This window comes from Rhododendron vialii, chromosome 11a (assembly GCF_030253575.1).
Source record: "Rhododendron vialii isolate Sample 1 chromosome 11a, ASM3025357v1".
Lineage (NCBI taxonomy): Eukaryota > Viridiplantae > Streptophyta > Magnoliopsida > Ericales > Ericaceae > Rhododendron > Rhododendron vialii.
Genome location: NC_080567.1, coordinates 36320146 through 36339047, shown reverse-complemented (window position 1 = coordinate 36339047; position 18902 = coordinate 36320146). Strand labels below are relative to the sequence as shown.

Below are 18902 nucleotides of genomic sequence, written 5' to 3'. Positions count from 1 at the left end.
ATGTGGTTCCGTTAAGAAATTTTTGGGCTTTTCCATTTCTGTCCATATTAAAAAAAAATCGCGTTTATTAGTTTTGCGTCAAATTTTTGTAAATTATTGACTCGTCTCAACGAAAAGAATTGAAAATATAAAAAAATTAAGACTTTTACGCAAATATTTTTTGAAATATCTAAGATTAAGTGCAAAAGGCCGTCTTTATATTAGATATTTCAAAAAAAAAAGCCGGTAAAAGTCATAGTAATTTCTTACTCTTCTGATTTGTCTTGACAAGACGAATCAGTAATTCACAAAAGTTAAACTTAAAATTAATAAATTTGAATTAGGACAAAAGTCTAAAAATCCCAAAAAATCTAAGCTGAACGGCTACAAGGGAAAGAAATGTCGTTTATTATTATTTTTTTTTTATCAAGTCACATGAAATGTCGTTCAAATGTAGTACAAAAAAAGGAGAAGAAGAAATGCCGTTCAAAAACATAGGAAAGTTGTAATAACCAAAGTAATTGTACTGTTGTGAATGCTCTGTTTGTGAACATGACTTTCCAAAGCATTTAAAGGCATTTGCTGAGGTGGCGCGCATCTATTGGTGGGGTGGAAATGGCTGAGTTTTCTGACCAGCCGGAGAGAATGCAAACTCATGGAAAAACGTGCCAGAGCTTTTGTTTTCTTTTTTTCGAAAATGGACCAATTAGTTCTCTGATTTACAAAAATGCCATCGAGTTTTTGGGTCATATGGGTTATTGGGCCTTTATTTGCATGTTGGGCCTTTATTTGCATGTTAGATGGGCATTTTTTTATGGTATTGGACTAAAAAAGAGTTCTAGTCAAACCCAAATACTAAAAAAATTGAAGTGCCCCAAAAATTGGACATTTTTAGGATGCCCAAGGCCCAGGCTTCTTGGGCCTTGGGGTTGGGCCGGCCCTGGATGCAGTTGATGAAGGTCACAAACTGCCCAAATTTGCAATGGCAACTGCTGTGCCCTTTCCTGTTTTTGATGGTCATGTTCAAGGAGGTGGACCATTCATTAAGTAGACTCTTTTGGGAGCTTAATTTAGCTTCAATTTACTATTGTCCCTCCTGGTCCTCGTACTAAGTAATTTTTCAAGGATACTTCTGTAAATACTGTCGTAAGTAGTATTGCAAACAATGCTATCTTCTACGAGAAGTTTACGGCCGGTGGGCCTTCTACCAGCACGAGGCGTTGCTCCGTCGCCCGTAAGTGAAAATTCCCCGCTGAGGCAACCAAGAAAGCCGCATAAGTGAACAATATTTAGCCTGTAGAAAAAGTTGGTTAATCCAACTAATCTTTCCTGCCCAATGAAAAGTGTCTCAAGATAAATGTCATGAAGAGCAATATCTAAGCGCTACTAAATTAATTCACCGGCAAGAATTGAATAATTTACCATAAGCAAAGTTTTTATCAATATCGGATCCAAATGACTACGTTCTATTTGGAGGAAGGAAACCAAATTTTGTCTTCTAAAGAGATGGCTGAGTGATGGATAGCTATAGAAGTAATTATCGACTCTTATAAAGTGAACTCATTCATTCTGAATTCAAAATTGTTTCTTTCTTGTGAGTTGGTCTTGTAAGCCAAATATGACCTCATTTTATTACGTCGGTTATGGTAACTTGCAAATTTTCCTCACGGGTAAATAACATTAGGTTTTTTTTAAAAAGAGTTTAGCAAGAAAAGGATAAAAATCTAACTCTAGCTCCATTTTTTCTCTTTTTTAGAATATGGGTTTTAATTAATTTTTCACCTTTTCCCAATCAAATCGCCCACCTCATATCAATCAATAGTCAGTTTTAGTTTTTGCCTGGTCTACCTCTTGAGCAAGAAAGGAAAAGGAAAGGAAAATTGATTTTGCCACTTTTATTTGTTTTAGCACCACTTCTCTTCTATCACAAGGGGGTGGCGTTAGAAAAAAAAGTGGCAAAATCACTCTCCAAGAAAAAACGTTAGGAAAACGAATTTTATAACCACACTCATTTACACACTCATACTCACAATAAGGGTGGGGCCCAAACACATTGAGTGTGTAATGTGTGCGGGCTCTACCCTTGTTGTGAGTGTGGGTGTGTGAATGAGTTGTGAGTGTGGGTGTGTGAATAAGTGCGGTGGTAGAAGGATAGTTAGGAAAAAGCTGGGAGGGCATTTCAGTAATAACGAAACCTTTTCCTCAACTTCCATAACCGTTTCTGGGACAAGATCCCAATGGCCTGCCGGAATAACCGTTTCGCGCCCCTCCGGCCGTTCAATTCTCTGTAGTTTCCTCAGGGGTAAGAAAAGAAAAGACCCAACAAAATCTCTTAACTTTTCTTTAATTTGTTTTGCCCTCTCTGTTTCAATCATATCATTGATTTGTTGAAGAAGATTACATCACTCTGGGAGCCGGCGTCGTTCCCGTTGCGGTGAGTTTAATGGGCACCTAGGTGTGATTTATTGGGTGAATTCTGAAACTAGGGTTTCATTTTTCTTTTTCTTTTTCAATTTCATTATTGGTCTCATGTTATACTTGGTTGAATTTCGGATTGAGCGTTTTTTCTGTTGGTGAAACTTGTTAATTTCTAGTGTTAGTTTACAAAATCCTAAAAATTGGGCATGCATTTTGCATCATTTCCAGTTTTTTTTTTTCTCGGCAAAAGAAATTTTATTAATTTTTAAAAGGAGCAAGGAAAAGCGAAAGCAAACCGAGACCCAAAGAGAAACGTGGGCAAGAAACCAACGAAGAAAAGAGAGGGGATATAGAAATCGAGTATCCGTGCTTGTGCTGTTTTTAGATTTTGGTTGGTTTGGAGAATGAGAAGAAAATGAAAACATGTTTGTCCAGAAGGAAAAAAACATCTGTTGTCATTCTTTCCCTTTCCTTGATAAATTCAAGATCGAAACATCTGTCTTTCCCTTTCCTTGATAAATTCAAGATCCAAACATCTGTTTTCATTATTTCCCGTTCCTTGATAAATTCAAGATCCAAACATCTGTTTTTGCGTAAGCAATTTACACATCTCTTTCATTCTTACGTCTCAGTTTTAATGAAGCTGAATGATACTTAACAGAAGCACAAGGCAGTTTTACCCACACCATGGGGAAGACAATTGTGGTCACAAATATGGTAGTAATGGTCCTGATGATGGTTCAAGCCGATGCATGGGACACGAATCCAGTATTTGATCCTTGTTCGGATACAAAAATTCAGAGAGGGGACGGATTTACCTTTGGTCTCGCATTCTCTATGAAAGAATCATTCCTGTTCAATCAAACTCAGCTTTCGCCCTGCGATCAGCGTCTTTCCCTCTCTGGAAACAACGCTCAACTTGCCGTCTTTAGGCCAAGGGTGGATGAGATCTCTCTCCTCACCATCAATAGCACCGCGTTTAATCCGGTAAGTACGTACTTGTTATTCACCTCAATATGTTTTAGTGGGCACCATAATGTTTGTCGATTCTTTATGCTATTTTCATTTCATGGTAAGTTCCTCCGCAAATCCATGATCTGAACATTGGAAGAAAATGTCATTTCTTTTGTTTGTGATTCTTATGAGTTTATGTATGTGCAGACTATGGCTGGTGGCTACATGGTGGCATTTGCTGGACGGCAATATGCAGCAAGATCAGTGCCTGTGTTTGTTGCAGATAACACCAACACAATAACTAGCTTCACTCTGGTAACTTTCAATTTGTTGCTTTGCTGAACGTGTGTCAGTTTGTTTGGCACAACTTCTGCTTCAACTTATTAGGTAAAAACAGCTTAAACGAGCTGAGAAGCTCCTTTCTGATGCTTTTAGCAAATCAATTCGACCCTAATCTAAGTCGCAAAACATGGTTGCAATGTCTTAGAACATGTTAGTCAAAACTTTTAGAATTTGCAAATCTTTTCGAAGAGCATATTCCAAAGGCATCAAAATGAAAGTATTTTAGAAATAGTTTTTCCGCAGCTTCTGAAGTTACTAGTTCTTTTATCCACAAGTAAAAACAGAAGTTGTGCCAAACACACTTGCGCGCCTTCTGAGACACCAAAATCCAGAATCAGGCTCAAGAAGCTGTCGTAGAGTAATGAAGTTATTATTTGTTCTGTCACAGGTGCTTGAGTTCCAAAAGGGCACTCTCCAAAACCTGTACTGGAAAAAGTTTGGCTGTGATTCATGCTCTGGGAAATCAGTAGTTTGCCTCAACAACCAAGATTGTGCAATCCAAACTTCCCAATGTAAAGCCAGTGGCGGACCTGTTGACTGCAACCTCGGCATACAGTTAGCTTTCTCCGGCACAGACAAGAACAACAACGTGTTCAACTCGTGGTACGAGGTGGCTAATCTCCGGCAATACTCTCTCTTCTCCTTGTATTCCAATCTTCGCAATACTCTCACAGGCCCTTTTATGAATCTTTTGTAGCTTATTCTTGCCCAATATTGACTTTGCCCGCATGACCTTTTGCCTGTTGCTTCCTATTTTTCTATGGAAAATTCTAAAATCAACCCACAATTACAAGTGTGCGATTGTGTATTAAAAGGTGTAAAAAGTACAAAGAAATACGTGTTTTTCTTTTCTTCTTGTGTGCTTATTGACAACCTAGTGGGCTGACAATAGAAGATTGACGCGAAACTAATCAGAATTCAAACAGGAACTCTAAAGACAATTACCCTGAATTTAGGCCAAACTGGAACATTGCTCACTTATCATGAGCAGCGAGTGTAAGCTTTGCTGATTTTAGTCTTTTCTGAAAGGAATTGACTCTTACTCTTACCATGTGGAATTCCTTCTATGGGCTATGTTTGGTAGCCATTTTATTTCCTGTTTTCTGTTTTCATTTTCAGAATTTTCAAAATTTTGAACTGAAAGTATGTTTGGTTGCCCAATTTCATTTTTAAAAATTGAATAGTTTTCAAAATTTTTGAAAATAGAAGAAGTGCCAAAACTCAACTTTCACTTGTTTTCAAAAACAAAAATCGGGTGCCAAAAGACCCAAAACCTTCCGCGTACTCCACTTAACCCAACGGACTCCTTGGAGATCTTTCAAGCGGCCATCAAAATTCAAAGGCTCTCTCTCCCTCTCTCTCTCGATCTCCGGAGAAAACGAACCCACTAGACAGCTACGCACGTCGTCTTCTTCACTTAAATTGGAAATCCCCATCTAATCTAATGGGATTCCAGTTTTGCGTTCCCACCAGAATTTTATTCAATGCCACTGGTACCCATTGTTATTTTGTTCCACTTCAAAATGTGCTTGGTCAAGTCTTTTAGGACAAGGTGTCCGAGTTAGGATTTATGTTTGTTAGTCATCGCACGAAATCGAGTTGATTGTAGATCGCCGTTGAGCGGCTTCCGTCGATTCCTTGCCTTGAGCTTTCGACTGTACTGGTTTGACATGGCAGAGTATAGAATTTATTTCTAATGTGATTGCAAAGGCTAGGATGACTCTTTCTCTCTCTTGCGTCGTTTGGGAACTAGCGGAGAAATTGCAAGAGACCAGTTTAGAAAAAGTAAAAACTGGTTTCAGAAATTAATTTTTTTAAAAACAGGTTGACATAAACAAGTTTTCCGCTTTTACTTTTATTTAGAAAAAGTAGACACTGATTTCAACAAATAGAAAACAAAAAACCAAAAAATGGTAAACATAGCCATGGTCTTTTCTTAAGCATTGGACTTTAGATAGATTTGTCTATGCGGTGCTAGTTCTTTTGTTTCCTTTAAATTTGATAACTCGAGACATCTAAACACGAAAAGCTGTTGTAGCACCAACGTTTACGCTAACACATTGCGGGTTCGACTCCCGGCCTAATAATAAGGGTGAGTTGCTAGCGCTTTACTAATATCATATTAAGATTAGGGGACTCTATCCATATCTTGCAAATCTACATCTTTAATTCCTTACGGTTATCATATTCATTCACTAGTTGACTCTTTCTTTAATAAACTTTCCTTACTTCTTAAAAGAAGTAGAATCAGGAGATTTTTCTTGTCTTAATAGTATTAGCACTTTAGCCCAAAACCTCAGGGAGGTAAGTTGGTTATTTTCAAATGTTAGGGAGGCGATGTGCCAAATGACCTAACCATAGGGGGTAAATTGCATTTTGCCCTTAGAGTTAGAGGTTAGAAAAGATAATGAAGACAGAGGTGCAACCAGAATCGATGGGGGCACAATCCAAACACGCGACTTTGTTGTGAAAGACAAAAAAATATTTATCTCCTTTTTACGAACTTGACATACCTTGATTTTCTTTTGCATTATTTCTTCAAGACATATTTCTATCTGAAAAGTGTTTAACTATCGGATAATTTTAAAATAGCTAAGACGAAAAAAATTTAAAAGAATTTTATCTTGCTGATAAAGTTATAAGTTCCCCAAGTAAAATAATTCAATTTTTAGGTCTAAACGAATCACCTTCAACACAAAAGAAAGAGGTATTATTGACAAATTTAAGGAAAAAAATAAAGTAAGGGAGATGGCGAACAGGAGTCATGCTTGATTTGCATTTTGTGATAAGATGGTAATCCATAATTATAAATTTATAAATACGTGGTGGTTTGGAGACGAAAATTCAGTGAATGGAGACTTGCTAGTGAGTAATTACTTATTTGATTTTGGGACAATTTCAGGTGGTGTCCCAACACCCTTTATCTATCACATATTTATGGGGGAATCATACATTCAGTCTTCAGTCTCACGTACATTAATATGTATTCGAGAAGAGCATTGGAACATTCCTTGTTTGAACGTGATACAATAAAACTTCTAAGATATTTTTTTTAGAATGCAAAAAAAAAAAAAAAAAAATATTGAACATCCACAAGCCCCCACTGTTCCTCATGTATCTCCTCAGCTGGATCAAGACAAGGGTAAAAGAGCAGTTATTCTGTGGACGGATTAGGAGTTGCTGTAGTGCGGCAGCCGCACTACGGCAGATCCGACTTTCCATCTCTATATGAAGGATTTGGATTTAATTCGAACTCCTACAAATCCGAGCCGTTCATTGTATGGATAAAAATTCAAACCGTTCATTGCCGAGATGGACGGCCGGATTGGCCTCACTACACGTGTAGTGCATGGGGTGCACTACAGCACCTCCGAATCGGCCGCGCTACACGTGTAGTGCACGGAACCTTCACTTTAACCCCATGTAGTTTGGGCTTGATGCGATCTTACCCCCTCTCATTTGGAATCTAGCACAATTTCCGTCTAAATTGACAGAATGGGCAGTGCATGCGTGTATTTTGAGGGTAAGAAAGAACAAAAAAAAGAAAAGAAAAGAAGAAGCTAAACAATTATAAGAAAACTATTTTACCAGGAAAATACTATACACATACCCAAATTGCACAAACAATAACATACACATGGGATAGTGTGGTGTGTTCGGAGCCGACAAAATATGTTTGTCATATTTGGTGTGTCCACAGCGGATCCGGGTGCACCCCAGCACTACCCTTGTTGTAGGAGCTCGAATTAAATCCAAGTCCTTCGTATAAAGATGGAAGGTCGGATCCTGTGTAGTGCGGCTGCTGCACTACAACAACTCTCAATCCTTTTTTCCAGTGGTAGTCCTTCTTATACTTGCTTTAAATATTATACTCGGAGGAATAAAAGTAACAAATGCCGCTGTAGCACAACCCAAGGAAACAGAATTTGTTATTTCCGGGTTCGATTCCCGGCAGCGGCAATCTTTTTTGTTTATTTTCCAGTAACAAATTCCACAGTTGCACAACCTACACAACGTAAGGACAGTGGGCAATCTTTTTTTGTTTCATTGGTACTGCGTTATCGCAATTCCTTCACGCAAGTTATAGTTGTCTCTTTTTTATTAAAGTTCACGAACTCCTCGACTCTATTTCTTTGTTTATATTCTATCAAGTTTTTTTTTTTTTTTGTTTTTATAAGTAGTCAAGTTTTTTGTTTGAAAAATAATTCACTCTCTTTTAAAATCTACACTTCCTTTTTTTGTTTTTATCCACGCTAGTTCACAATGATTCCCTTAAATGTACTAATAATATCCGTGAGATATGCATTGATATTTTATTTTGGGATGTCCCAAAATGTTTCTCATCTTTGAAAAGTCAAAGGAAAAAGTCAATGACGACAATCAAAAAGAAAGGATCCAACATTTGCCTGGAAAATTTACCGAAACGACGAATGAATAGAGCCTTAAAATCAGCAGTGAACACGGTTCTTGACGTAGCAATCGTTAAGAATGAATACAAAATCCCTTCAAAGGGTATTACATTAAGTCCTATATATTTTCATCACAGGGGACCTCTATACATTTCTGATTGTTTCCTTTGTATCCTGTACAGCAAGAAGAGGTGGACAGAAAGACCCATTTTCCACATCACAGAAGCGATTCTTGTACATCTACCAAAAATCCCATTTTTCTCTTCATTGAGGGAAAGAACATAACCACAAAGCCATCCATGAAGCCCAGCCGTACAAGCAGCTGAATCCATTGATCGTGGACCAATTCCATCTTTTGAGCCTCATACTCGTCGGAAAATTGAACATCCACTCTTGAATGGAATGATGAAGTGCGTGACGAAAAAATGAATAACTCTTTCTATACAGGTTGACCGCGCATCTTTTCATGAACATCAAGCACAATATCCCTCAGCTCAGGGAAAACTGAAACGAGCACCAGTTCAAGAATTCCGTATGCAAGTTGCTTCAAACAGATTGTAGACTGCAACTCACAGCAAGACCAGTTACTCTTGGTCACAGTATCATTCAAAGAACAAAAATAACCCAGTGCGACATCGCACTTCATGCAGAAGAATTAGAAAGGCATGTACCTGAAGGAAGTAATATATATCTTTTGCAGAACGCCGATACTGCTTAGGCCCAATCAAGCTGACTAGAGCAGTTGGAGCTCCATCTGATGCAAGGGCAGGAAAGTTTTTAACTCCAAAAAGTGGCACGTAACCTCACCCAACGTAAAACTTCTTTAATCCAATTACCAAAGATGCACCAAGCCAAGAAAAAGAAAAAAAAAAGAAACAAAGAGGAAAAACTTACTGAAGATCATTTTCTTCACATCACTTGCTCTACGAGCAGCCTCAAGCTGTAGCTCAAAAGTACCCGGTTGAGAGACCTTACTGCCACGATTTGTAGTTTGAAAGGATCCCTCATTAGATTGAAAGTCATCCGTTTCGTTTTGAGCATTTAATCTCACAAAAAATGTGCCATCAGGCCAGAGAACCTGACCAAGAAATCCATCATTAGAGAAGTAAAGAAACATTTGCTACCACAACATCAGAACGTGTAGAGATCGACATATTACATTTAATTCATTGAAGAAAGATGAAATGGATTAGTCAATCAGATACTATTTGATGCTGCAGTATTCATATAAAGCTTTGACTATGATGCACTAAAATCAGCACTATAAATCAGATCTTGAGTCACCAATTAAACGAGTTAGTAAAATGAAGGTGATAGATCAGTTCTTACATCTTGGACCCACCGAATCCCTTGAGCAATCACATCATCTCTCCGGAGCCATTGAATTTGCCTCAGAAGCCAGTCATCAATGGCATCTTCCATCATTAACTGCAATATTTGCTTTGATATCCAGAAGACCTGCCTCCTGCATTACCAAAAAAAAAAGCACTTTGAGGCTAAATGGTGATAAGATCAGTTAAAGAATGATGACATGAATGTAATCTTTGAAACAGATCACTTATCCAAGAAACATGCTTTCAAAACAGATCAATCAATCCACTTTTCTAGGGATAATAGGGCGTAAGACTAATGGGACCCTATATTTTGATTGTTCACGCAGTAACCATTATCTTCCCAAATACTAAAGAACATACATAACCATCATAAGTGGGATAATGGGGCGCAAGACTAATGGGACCCTACCAGAGGAAAAAATTGCACTCCAACTTTTTCTGAGAACAAACGCTTCAGGTTTATAATTGAAAGGAATGAATAACAGGACTAAACTCAAAAGGAAAATATACAAGAACAGAACTTCATTAAAACAAATTCAAAGCAGCATCACACATAAGATTAAAATATGGAGACAAAAAAAAAATGCACCACATTGTGACGGTTCCTTTGGATCCAAATTAATGTGAAAACATGCAAGTAATCACATAAAGAAATTCTCTTACCTTAGCCAGCCTCTTCTCTTTAGCTGAAACATCTTATCAACTAAATTCAACATAGGTACAGTTAGATTAGGAGGCGTCCACTGCACAGGAAATAACCACCCAACATAAGTTTAGGCAAAACCAATAAAACACACCCAGCATCTTTGCCAATGAAACATATTGACTAAAATTAAATCGCACCGATAAACCTCAGACTCCTCTTCTCAATGAAGACTACAGCAAGTGCTATGAACTCTCACCTATAAGCTATTTTAGCACAATCAACAGAGGGCAATAATAGAAGTTTCAGAGGGTGAGATTAGTTGGTTTTCTTCGTTATTAAACATTGGTAAAGGTGTAGGGTTTTTGCCCTTCAAACAACGAGTTAAAGAGAGGGGTTAGAAGCTTAAATAGATGACAACACAATAAAATTTGAAGTCTATTCTGGGCTTTGAACAACGCCCAGAATAAAATGCCTAAAAAATGCACAAAATCAAATAAGCAAGACCACGAGTACAAAAATAAACCCAGCAACCCACTTAGGTTACCTTAATGTTACAATTGTATCATTATCCAATGAAGCTTCAAAGTACCAAAACATTCTACAAAGGTTAGTTTCCGTCAAATTCAAATCCTAACTCCCATAAGACTTGGACTTCAATGCAGAAACTAAGCAAGTTCGACCAATAAGACCCATACAACCTATTAAAATCAATGATTAGTCCCCTAAAAAATCAACAGGTTCTCCTGCAAGTTAAAGTTTATTTGTGCAAGGTGCTAATTCGATTCTCATCATCCCCTTTAGTTATAGTAATATCCCCCACTGCTGTTGCGTAGAAAATTATGTTTCATGACTGCTTAACATTCTAATTTTCTGAAACAAATGTTAGCCACTCTCAGATGGAATCAGCATCCATTGCCCACATAAAACAGCTGAAAGTGCATGCCTACTCATGTAGTCCCATTCCATGATAACAACACATGCCGATTCCCCTTGGATGCATCTTTTAACTCTCCGTGCCCATGGATGATCTACAAGGCCACACAGTCTGGCAATGTTTTGGAGAAGGCATGTGGATGATAGAATTCGGAGAAAACCAGTGGGTAGTATGGGATTGAAATGCATCCATTAGCTGTGTGCGGCTGTGCGCAAAAAGCATTTTGGAACAAAAATTATGTGCACACCGACGGGGAACAAAATGCAAAACTGACGTGTAGCATTGGACAACAATAGCTCTTGCAATAAAGGTGACGTGAGAAATTTAGCAGCAACTCCGAAAATGGTGAATGTGAAGGTTCTTCTATGACTAAATATGACCAAAGTAACACGTGAAAGGTACAACACTTCTGAAGTGAACCCCCTCAAAACATAATATTTCCTTTTATTGACAAGTGACGATTGAGCTACTTGTTAAGAAATTTCTTACAAACAAAGACCCATTTCAGTAATGAAAACACAAGCTAAAATGCAGCATAAAGGTAAAAACATGAGAAACTACAGAAAATAAATAAACAATAATTGCAAACATCATCTGAGATAAGTTTCATAGAATAACATAAGCATTTTTATGCCCAAGGATAAATGTCAAACAGGAAACAAGCCTTTTGGTTGTTTGGTACCTCCGGTGGCACTCCAACTGGATCCTCCAAGTGATCAGAAGTTATTTGAAGACCTGCCACATGATGTCGACCCAGGCTGGCTGACACAGGTTCTGCGTCTGAAACTTTTTTCTTCTCATGGATTAAGCTTGTAAAAGTGTCACCTCGTTTAATCACCCTAGGTGGGAAACCCTTCGAGTTCAATTCAGTATCGGAATGCCACCCATAATCTAGCACAGAAGGTACTACTTCCTCATGGCCACGAATTCCATCTTTATCACCTTCCTCGTTATCAGAAATGCTTTGTGCTGATTCTGCAGTATTTTGCCATGAAAGATGTTTACTAATCTCATCAGCATTCCAAGATAAGATCCTGGTCGGAATGGCAGGAGAGATTTCATGAGGACGGGTAGATGAGCCAACAACTTTCTGCACTAATCCATCTGAAGCCCCATTGAACTGGCGTACAATATCATCCATGGCATCATCCACATTCACTGTTGATTTCATCAAAACAACGCAATGAATTAGCAAATAAATGTCCACTTCCATAGAAAAATATCAGCAAGGAAATACATCAACCAGAAAAGTTACATGCCTGCCAGAGTTCTCATCACTGTGGAAGATTTTCCAAAAGAGTAACTCTTCATCAACAAGAAAAAAACTATTAGACTTGGCATCGATACATGAAAGGGGAAACACATCTATTTATACACCAAATATCCATGAAATGCAAACCTTTGAGGAAACACTCAAAAAGTCCCATACTTCATGTTGTTCAGCAACATTAGCTATTGACAAGAGATCCTGGGAATAAAGCATAATCAAAATGGAAAAAAATAAAAATAAACCCAGAACAACATAAATATGGGCTTTGGAGATGAAGGATGGACCATACTTGCAGGTACTTGTCAAGTTGAATGCAGCGCTTATGAACAAAAGCATCCTCAGTGCTTGAGGAAAATATCCTTTTGGGAGGCAAATGTAGCGTATAATTAGGAATGTCCTTAAGGTGACGATGTAATCTCTCAAAATTCCTGTATCTGTTGACAAAATATCCCAAACAAAAAGAATTGAGAAGGACCAACTGGAAAACATTGAAGAAATGGATTGACTATGCATAACTAAAAGCTTTAGGAACTTTCTTAATCAAATAAAGGATTAATGCAGCTCAAACTAGCACTAGTAACTAGCAATATGCACAAGAGTGAGCCGGTAGATCGTTTGTATTACTGATCGAGATGAGAACAAGACCTTCTTTTCACAATCCAAGTGTTTTTATCCGCATCCCTCACTGCAATGGAGTAAACCGCAAATGATTTTGACCCTACTTTCTCAAAATATGCTCCTATAACCTGTAACCATAGGTACTGTCAGAAGCTGAAGATGAGATGCAAAAACAAGAATCAAACTGGATTCAAGGCAACTGGGAAACCCAAAATTTAATCAGAGATGCGTAAATATTGTTCTCTAAATCACGCATACACTGTACTGCCAAAAACATACTCAGCTCCCTAATTCACTTGAAAGAGGGTGAGAGAGTTTACCCGGCACCTAAGCTTGGTCATGTGGACTCCTTCACCGTGGGACACCATATCTAAAGCACCCATAACAGTAGGCTGCAGATTATTATGCCTTCTAAAGTTTGGGCTATAGAACTCTGAGATAATGGGCCCGCCACTCTCACTTCTGAATACTTCATCAGTACTAGGTTGAATATTTAGAGCAGAAGTGCTGTTTGATCTCCTAAGTCCCCCTTTAGGTCCATTGGCAGTAAGAGAAGCAATATCCTCCAATTTGTCCACAACTTCTCCCTGAGTAGATTGTTCCCTGTTTGGGCCATGAGATAAGGGAACCAAATTGTTCTTCCCATCACTTAGCTGAGCCTGTGTACGAAGTCCCCCTGCAGCAATCTTCTGGGCTTTCTTTTTATAGTTTCTCCCTTTAGTCCACATGTTTTCAAGATTTTCAGGCATCAGAACCTCTGCTCTCCTCTGGGTTGCTACCTCTAGCATCCGTGTCCAGTCAGCGGGTCGTGGCTGCATGGATTCTTCGCTGATTAAACCAGAATTCAAATTTTCTGAAGCATCCAGGAAGATCTCTTTCTGATTGTTGGATCTTGTCACTTTTGGAGCAGTCTCTCTCTTGTAGGAAGATGCATTCTTCCTCGAAGTCGACTCATTTTGATCACTGGTATGAGTCGTTGCATTAGGTGACTGTTTGGCCCCCACCTCTTTGCTCCCTTCGTCATTAGTAGCAAGGTAAATATACTCAATCAACTCATTAATATACCTGAAAACAAGTTATAAAATTTAATGATCAATCTCCACATTTAGGGGCCAGGTAATAACCATTCTGATGCATATTGCACTAAGAAATGGTTGGGACAGATTTGGAATGAAAGTGAAGGTATCTGAAGAGCCGACAAACTTAGCTAGAAGCTCCATAAATGAAAGAGTACTACAGAGAGGCTAATAACAGCTAAAAGGGATGCAGCCAAAGTTCCCTCACCTACACATGTAAGTCAAACATCTGGGACTGATTTAGAGACTCATTGGCAGTGGAAATGGAAGCTTTCAGGGAAAAAAGCAATCAGAAATGTGGCAATACTTGGGGCAAGCTATATCCAACAAACACCTTATTAAGAGTGTGAAACATAATCAACGAACCCCCCTTGCTCCGATTCTCATCGCGATACATATGTTCTTGAAGTTGGAACGAATGCACCAAAAATACATTAAGAAGGTTTTTTTTAATTTTTTTTTTTCTTTTGTCTCATAAAGAACTTACAAATATGATTCTCCAAGAATGAACTGCATTGTGAGCTAATCCAACGGATTAAGAACTTGAAAGCATTCCCCTAACGCTTCTATTCCTATAGTTACATTTTACCTAAATGACATGTGAGAAAGTACAATGTTAAATCCTGACTACCTCACAGAACTTTAGATTTTGTTCGAGTTCAAAAAAAACTCTGATTTTATTTTTATATTTAACGGTCTTACATAGAAGACCAGGTACATTAGAGGACTAGATACATCTGAACAAACAGTTACAATTGGATCACTGAGTGAAAAAAGTGAATTAAATCTTAAAAGAACAACTCACACGGGGCTTGCAAAATCCATAATAGGTTGTAATACCAAGCAAGTTACAAGCTCTCGGGCAATGCACCGAACTAAGGGACATTGAGCTTCTCGTGGTCTTAGCACAACAGCTAACAACCCACCTGTAAGTCGCTGAAGAACCTGTAACAAACAAAAGCATCAGAGGTACCACTACCAATTACATTGACAAAAGCACACATTAGTTGAAGACACTCCACTCACACCTTGTACTCAAATGCGGGTGATATCAATGCAGGGTGAAGCTCCTTCAAAGCAACAAGATGGTGTTTCAAACGTTTATCCCTTTCTTCTGATGTAAGTGTCCCCATGACATCCACACCAATAGAAGCTTGGTTTCTTCTGAAAAGATCAAGGTGATCCCCTATTAAGTCGACTATATCCCTGATACATACAAAATAAAAAACGCTTTACTCACCATTCTTGAACAATGCACAGTGATAAATACACTTGTTGAGAACCCGTGAAAATTCTTCAAGAAAAGATACCTTGTTAGCAAGTCAACTAGGTTTATCCCTTTAAACCTTCCATATATTTCACCAAGAACATCCATTATTATGGCTCGCATGAGCTCAGGAGCCTCCTTGTCTGGTGTAATATCTGAATACCACATATCCGTGACAAAATCATGCAAAAGCTTATTAACAAACTCCTCCATTGCAGCCTTTACAATGGGGGAGGTGATCTTCCTCTTCCATTTAGGTGATGGTGGCGTTGTTGAAAGACGAGAGTCATTCGCCACCAATTGCTTCTTTTCCAAATGTGCTAAATATGTCTGCTGACGAACTTTCCGCACTTTCCATCTAAACTCCACCTCGTTAAATAGTACCCGTAATCCACAAACAAAAAGTATTGATAGGGGAACATTCATCCACATCAATTTACTTGTGTCTGCAGTGAACACCAAAAGCTTAGAAACACAGCATGAAAGTTTGAGAACTCTCTTGGTTGGACATGAAGGCAGCAGAAAACAAAAAGTTACCGTTCTGAATTGTTTCCCCGTCTCACCTATATTTGGTTGATTTGCACAATGTTCTAAAAATCACTACGAGTTAGTCGGTCGGAAGAGGGGCGCCTAGCGCCTAGGCTGACTAGTTGACGCCTAGAGATTAGTCGAGTATTTTTATTTTCTTAAAAATTATTTCCCCTCTCCCCCAAAATTTTGACTAAGAAAAACCACAAGACTAGGAATAAATGAATTAAGACAAGAGTAACAACTAAATTTAATATGTATATATCGTGTTTAGCCAGTTTAGCTGTGATATGTATTAATGTATCAGCTATACTTTGTTAAACTAACACTTAACACCCTGTACTCTTTACGATTCCACGATTAATTTTAAAATACTTTTAAAAACTGCGAAACATTTCCCATCTACAAAACATAGGTTTTGGATTTTCAATAGTCCATTAGGGGAAATAAAGCAATTGGATTGCACTGAACTAACCAACTAAATGCTTGACTGAGATAAGATAACTGATAAGTATTCCCAATTTTTCACATCACACACAATGCGGACCAGGTCAAAGATTGCAACTTTAAGACCCTAATAGATGTAAAACAGATATTCCTCCACGTTAGAACGCACATTCAATAATTTGTTGGTCCAAACACCGAGAAATCACGCTCAATTCCAACACAATTACATGAACATAAACTGTAACAGAATCGAGTAACGAATTGAATGGAAATAGAAGAACTTACGCGTCAGGAAGTACGAGATGGCGAAGACACAAAGTGCCCAATAAACCGTTCGGAGCTTAAATTCTTCAATCAGATCTTGCAAGGTCTCCGCCGCCTTCATTGTCTCAACTTTCTTTACAAAACACAAAATTGATCCCAAAAGAGAGCCGACTTTGAATGTACAATAGACAAAGTTCGAATCTTCCAACGACGAAACACACTGGAAAAATTTCGAGAGATAAGCATTAAAAAATAAATAAATAGGTTTGTTTATTAGTGATTCTATGTCTGGAGACCTTTGACCTCGTCGGAGAAATGATGTGGAAGCAACCACGAGAGTGTGACGCCTTCTTCGTCGTCTTTGTTCTGAGGATATTTCCTGGGCGTGGTGTTGTCTGGTCGTCAGTTGGTCTGGCGGAGAGAGAGAGAGAGAGAGAGAGAGAGGAAAAGCGTGGGAAAGAAAGGTGAAAATTCGTGGTTACTGTGTGTTGTATCGTCGTACGTGTAACACGTTGGCCGTAGAGCTGTGTAGATTGTAGAATAGTCGAAGTTCCCCGTCGTTTAGTTTGTGTAGGAGTATATAAACTTTACTAAGGCTGGAACTTATGGAAAGGAAAAGAAAGGGAAGGAAAATAAAAGAAAAGAAAAATGAGAGGAAGATTGGAGGAAAAATTTATTATTTATTATATTTAAAAATTTTATTTTTTTCTCTCTTTCTCGACAACCAAACAATAGGAGTTAATTTTTCTTTTCTTTTTTTTCTTTTCTCTGAGTTCCAAACAGAGCCTAAATTTCTATGCAACAATTATGGAAGGGACAATGCTACTTACACATTAATTTAAACACAATAATTTATATAATCTTTCACATATATGTGAAGCCTACATATAGTAGTATGTGTGGAGCCCACATGTATGTGAGAAATTATATTTAATGTTATATTTTGAATTATTGTATGAGTAGTATTTTTGTAATAAAAGCTAAGGGCTTCACGTATAGGTTGTGCTGGGAATATGTTTAAATTCGATTAGTGTTTATGAGGATCCGATTGTCCAACAAAGTCCGTGTTTTCACGCTGAACAAACCCCATTCATGTTGACACAGATTCAACATCATTCCTACGAACAATTAGAAATAGATGAAAATAAAATAATAATTTTCACACTTTCTTTTTTATATTCAAGTTATATCCATTAGGGTCCGTTTGATTAGCGAGAAAAATAAAATAAAAAGTGAAAATGATAAAAAGTGGAGTGAAGTGAAAGAAAAGAAAAAGAAAAATTATTTTTTTTCTCACATCTGTTTGATTAGAATAAAAAATTTACAAGAAAATAATAGAGAAAATAAGATATTCTTATTTGGAGGGAATATAATTGTCAAAATTAGAAGATAAAATGTGGAGAGAAGAGGATAAAGGAGGAAGTTAGAGTAATTGTGGTTAATTTTCTCGAGAAAATTAATTTTCCTACACATTTTGTGAAAAAAAGTAAAGCAAGCTCTCATACTTTAGAGGATTGTACATGAAAATTCATTTTCTATCACTTTCTAGGATATTCTTACTAAGTGAACACAAAAAAGTATTTTTTTTTTCTTTCTTGCATTTTCTACCATTATCTTGCTAATCAAAAAAAGAGGGCCCGTTCCAGTTTCTTTCTTAACCTTCTTTTTAAAAAAGAAGGTAATTTCAAGCTCAAAAATCAAGTGTTTACGCAAATAATTTTCCTACAAATATAGATCTTATTTGATAGATCTCATTGAGATCTTTTAAACGATGTAAAAAAATTGAAACATTATTTTTCATTTTTATTATACTTGAGCTTGAAATTACTTTCTTTTTGAAAAAGAATGTTAAGATAGAAACTGGAACGGGCCCTGAAATTCACTACCCTAATCAAAATAAAAAATATAAAAAATGTTAATTTTAGAATACGAACAAATATCTAGCGATCATTTTCTTCTCGGCTAAGGAATCGATTGTCAATGATTTTCTTTCCTTTAACTAGGTGCAGCCATGTGCAAGGCACGAATGTCATGCGGTCATGCCCGTGAGAGGACAGGTTTTGATTTAAGGGAGATTAGTGTTGCTATTAATGTTAATGCTGGAAATACAAGTTTTAAGGGAAATAACCCAAAGAATAGAACACCTTGCCTATCAAAAACAAATAGAACACCTCGATCTTGACTAAAAGGAATCACACCATGTGAACATGAGGCAAAATGTACTCTATTAGTGAGTGTGATACCAGAGTTCGAGTCTTACTATTAAAATATGATGCATGGATTACAAAAATGAGAACAAAAATAAACTGCCACCGACATTCAAAGTTAATTCCATTTAAAGTTCGTTGTCATGCATTGATCTAGTACTTTGTGCACAGCACGAATATCATGCCCATCGAAACTTCTGATTTATCAC

At 37.5% G+C, this 18902-nt stretch overlaps 2 protein-coding genes across 7 annotated transcripts; one reads left to right on the top strand and one right to left on the bottom strand.

Annotated features, from left to right (window-relative positions):
- Positions 1 to 2154: 2154 nt before the first annotated feature.
- On the top strand, positions 2155 to 4550 carry LOC131308196 (uncharacterized). 3 transcript variants are annotated; one of them, XM_058335047.1, is made up of 4 exons: positions 2155 to 2281; positions 3059 to 3384; positions 3559 to 3666; positions 4082 to 4550. In XM_058335047.1, the coding sequence occupies exons 2-4, from the start codon at positions 3085 to 3087 to the stop codon at positions 4388 to 4390; spliced, it is 717 nt and encodes a 238-aa protein (XP_058191030.1). In that variant the 5' UTR covers positions 2155 to 2281; positions 3059 to 3084; the 3' UTR covers positions 4391 to 4550. The 3 variants fall into 3 exon arrangements, with proteins under 3 accessions (XP_058191030.1, XP_058191029.1, XP_058191031.1); XM_058335046.1 differs by having other exon boundaries at positions 2227 to 2413; XM_058335048.1 differs by having other exon boundaries at positions 2227 to 2413; positions 3041 to 3384.
- Positions 4551 to 8094: 3544 nt separating this feature from the next.
- Positions 8095 to 17029, bottom strand: LOC131307690 (uncharacterized). Of its 4 annotated transcripts, none has more exons than XM_058334334.1 (16): positions 16790 to 17029; positions 16508 to 16706; positions 15291 to 15693; positions 15009 to 15186; positions 14786 to 14925; positions 13225 to 13969; positions 12932 to 13032; positions 12576 to 12720; positions 12416 to 12484; positions 12276 to 12321; positions 11699 to 12174; positions 10100 to 10179; positions 9432 to 9567; positions 8997 to 9180; positions 8774 to 8856; positions 8095 to 8664 (listed from the first exon to the last, which is right to left on the bottom strand). In XM_058334334.1, exons 2-16 carry the CDS (start codon positions 16605 to 16607, stop codon positions 8542 to 8544), a joined length of 3009 nt encoding a protein of 1002 aa, XP_058190317.1. In that variant the 5' UTR covers positions 16608 to 16706; positions 16790 to 17029; the 3' UTR covers positions 8095 to 8541. The 4 variants fall into 4 exon arrangements, with proteins under 4 accessions (XP_058190317.1, XP_058190316.1, XP_058190319.1 ...); XM_058334333.1 differs by having other exon boundaries at positions 16783 to 16981; XM_058334336.1 differs by having other exon boundaries at positions 11711 to 12174; positions 16783 to 16969.
- Positions 17030 to 18902: the final 1873 nt, after the last annotated feature.

What these genes read in the sequence shown, in the direction of transcription:
- LOC131308196 (XM_058335047.1), top strand. Translation starts at nt 3,085, where the DNA reads ATGGGGAAGACAATTGTGGTCACAAATATGGTAGTAATGGTCCTGATG. An exon ending in ATAGCACCGCGTTTAATCCG is followed by an intron (nt 3,385 to 3,558) that starts GTAAGTACGTAC and finishes ATGTATGTGCAG; the next exon opens with ACTATGGCTGGTGGCTACAT. An exon ending in CAATAACTAGCTTCACTCTG is followed by an intron (nt 3,667 to 4,081) that starts GTAACTTTCAAT and finishes GTTCTGTCACAG; the next exon opens with GTGCTTGAGTTCCAAAAGGG.
- LOC131307690 (XM_058334334.1), bottom strand. Translation starts at nt 16,607, where the DNA reads ATGAAGGCGGCGGAGACCTTGCAAGATCTGATTGAAGAATTTAAGCTC. An exon ending in TGACCAAGCTTAGGTGCCGG is followed by an intron (nt 13,033 to 13,224) that starts GTAAACTCTCTC and finishes CTATGGTTACAG; the next exon opens with GTTATAGGAGCATATTTTGA. An exon ending in CAGTTGGAGTGCCACCGGAG is followed by an intron (nt 10,180 to 11,698) that starts GTACCAAACAAC and finishes TTTCCTGTGCAG; the next exon opens with TGGACGCCTCCTAATCTAAC.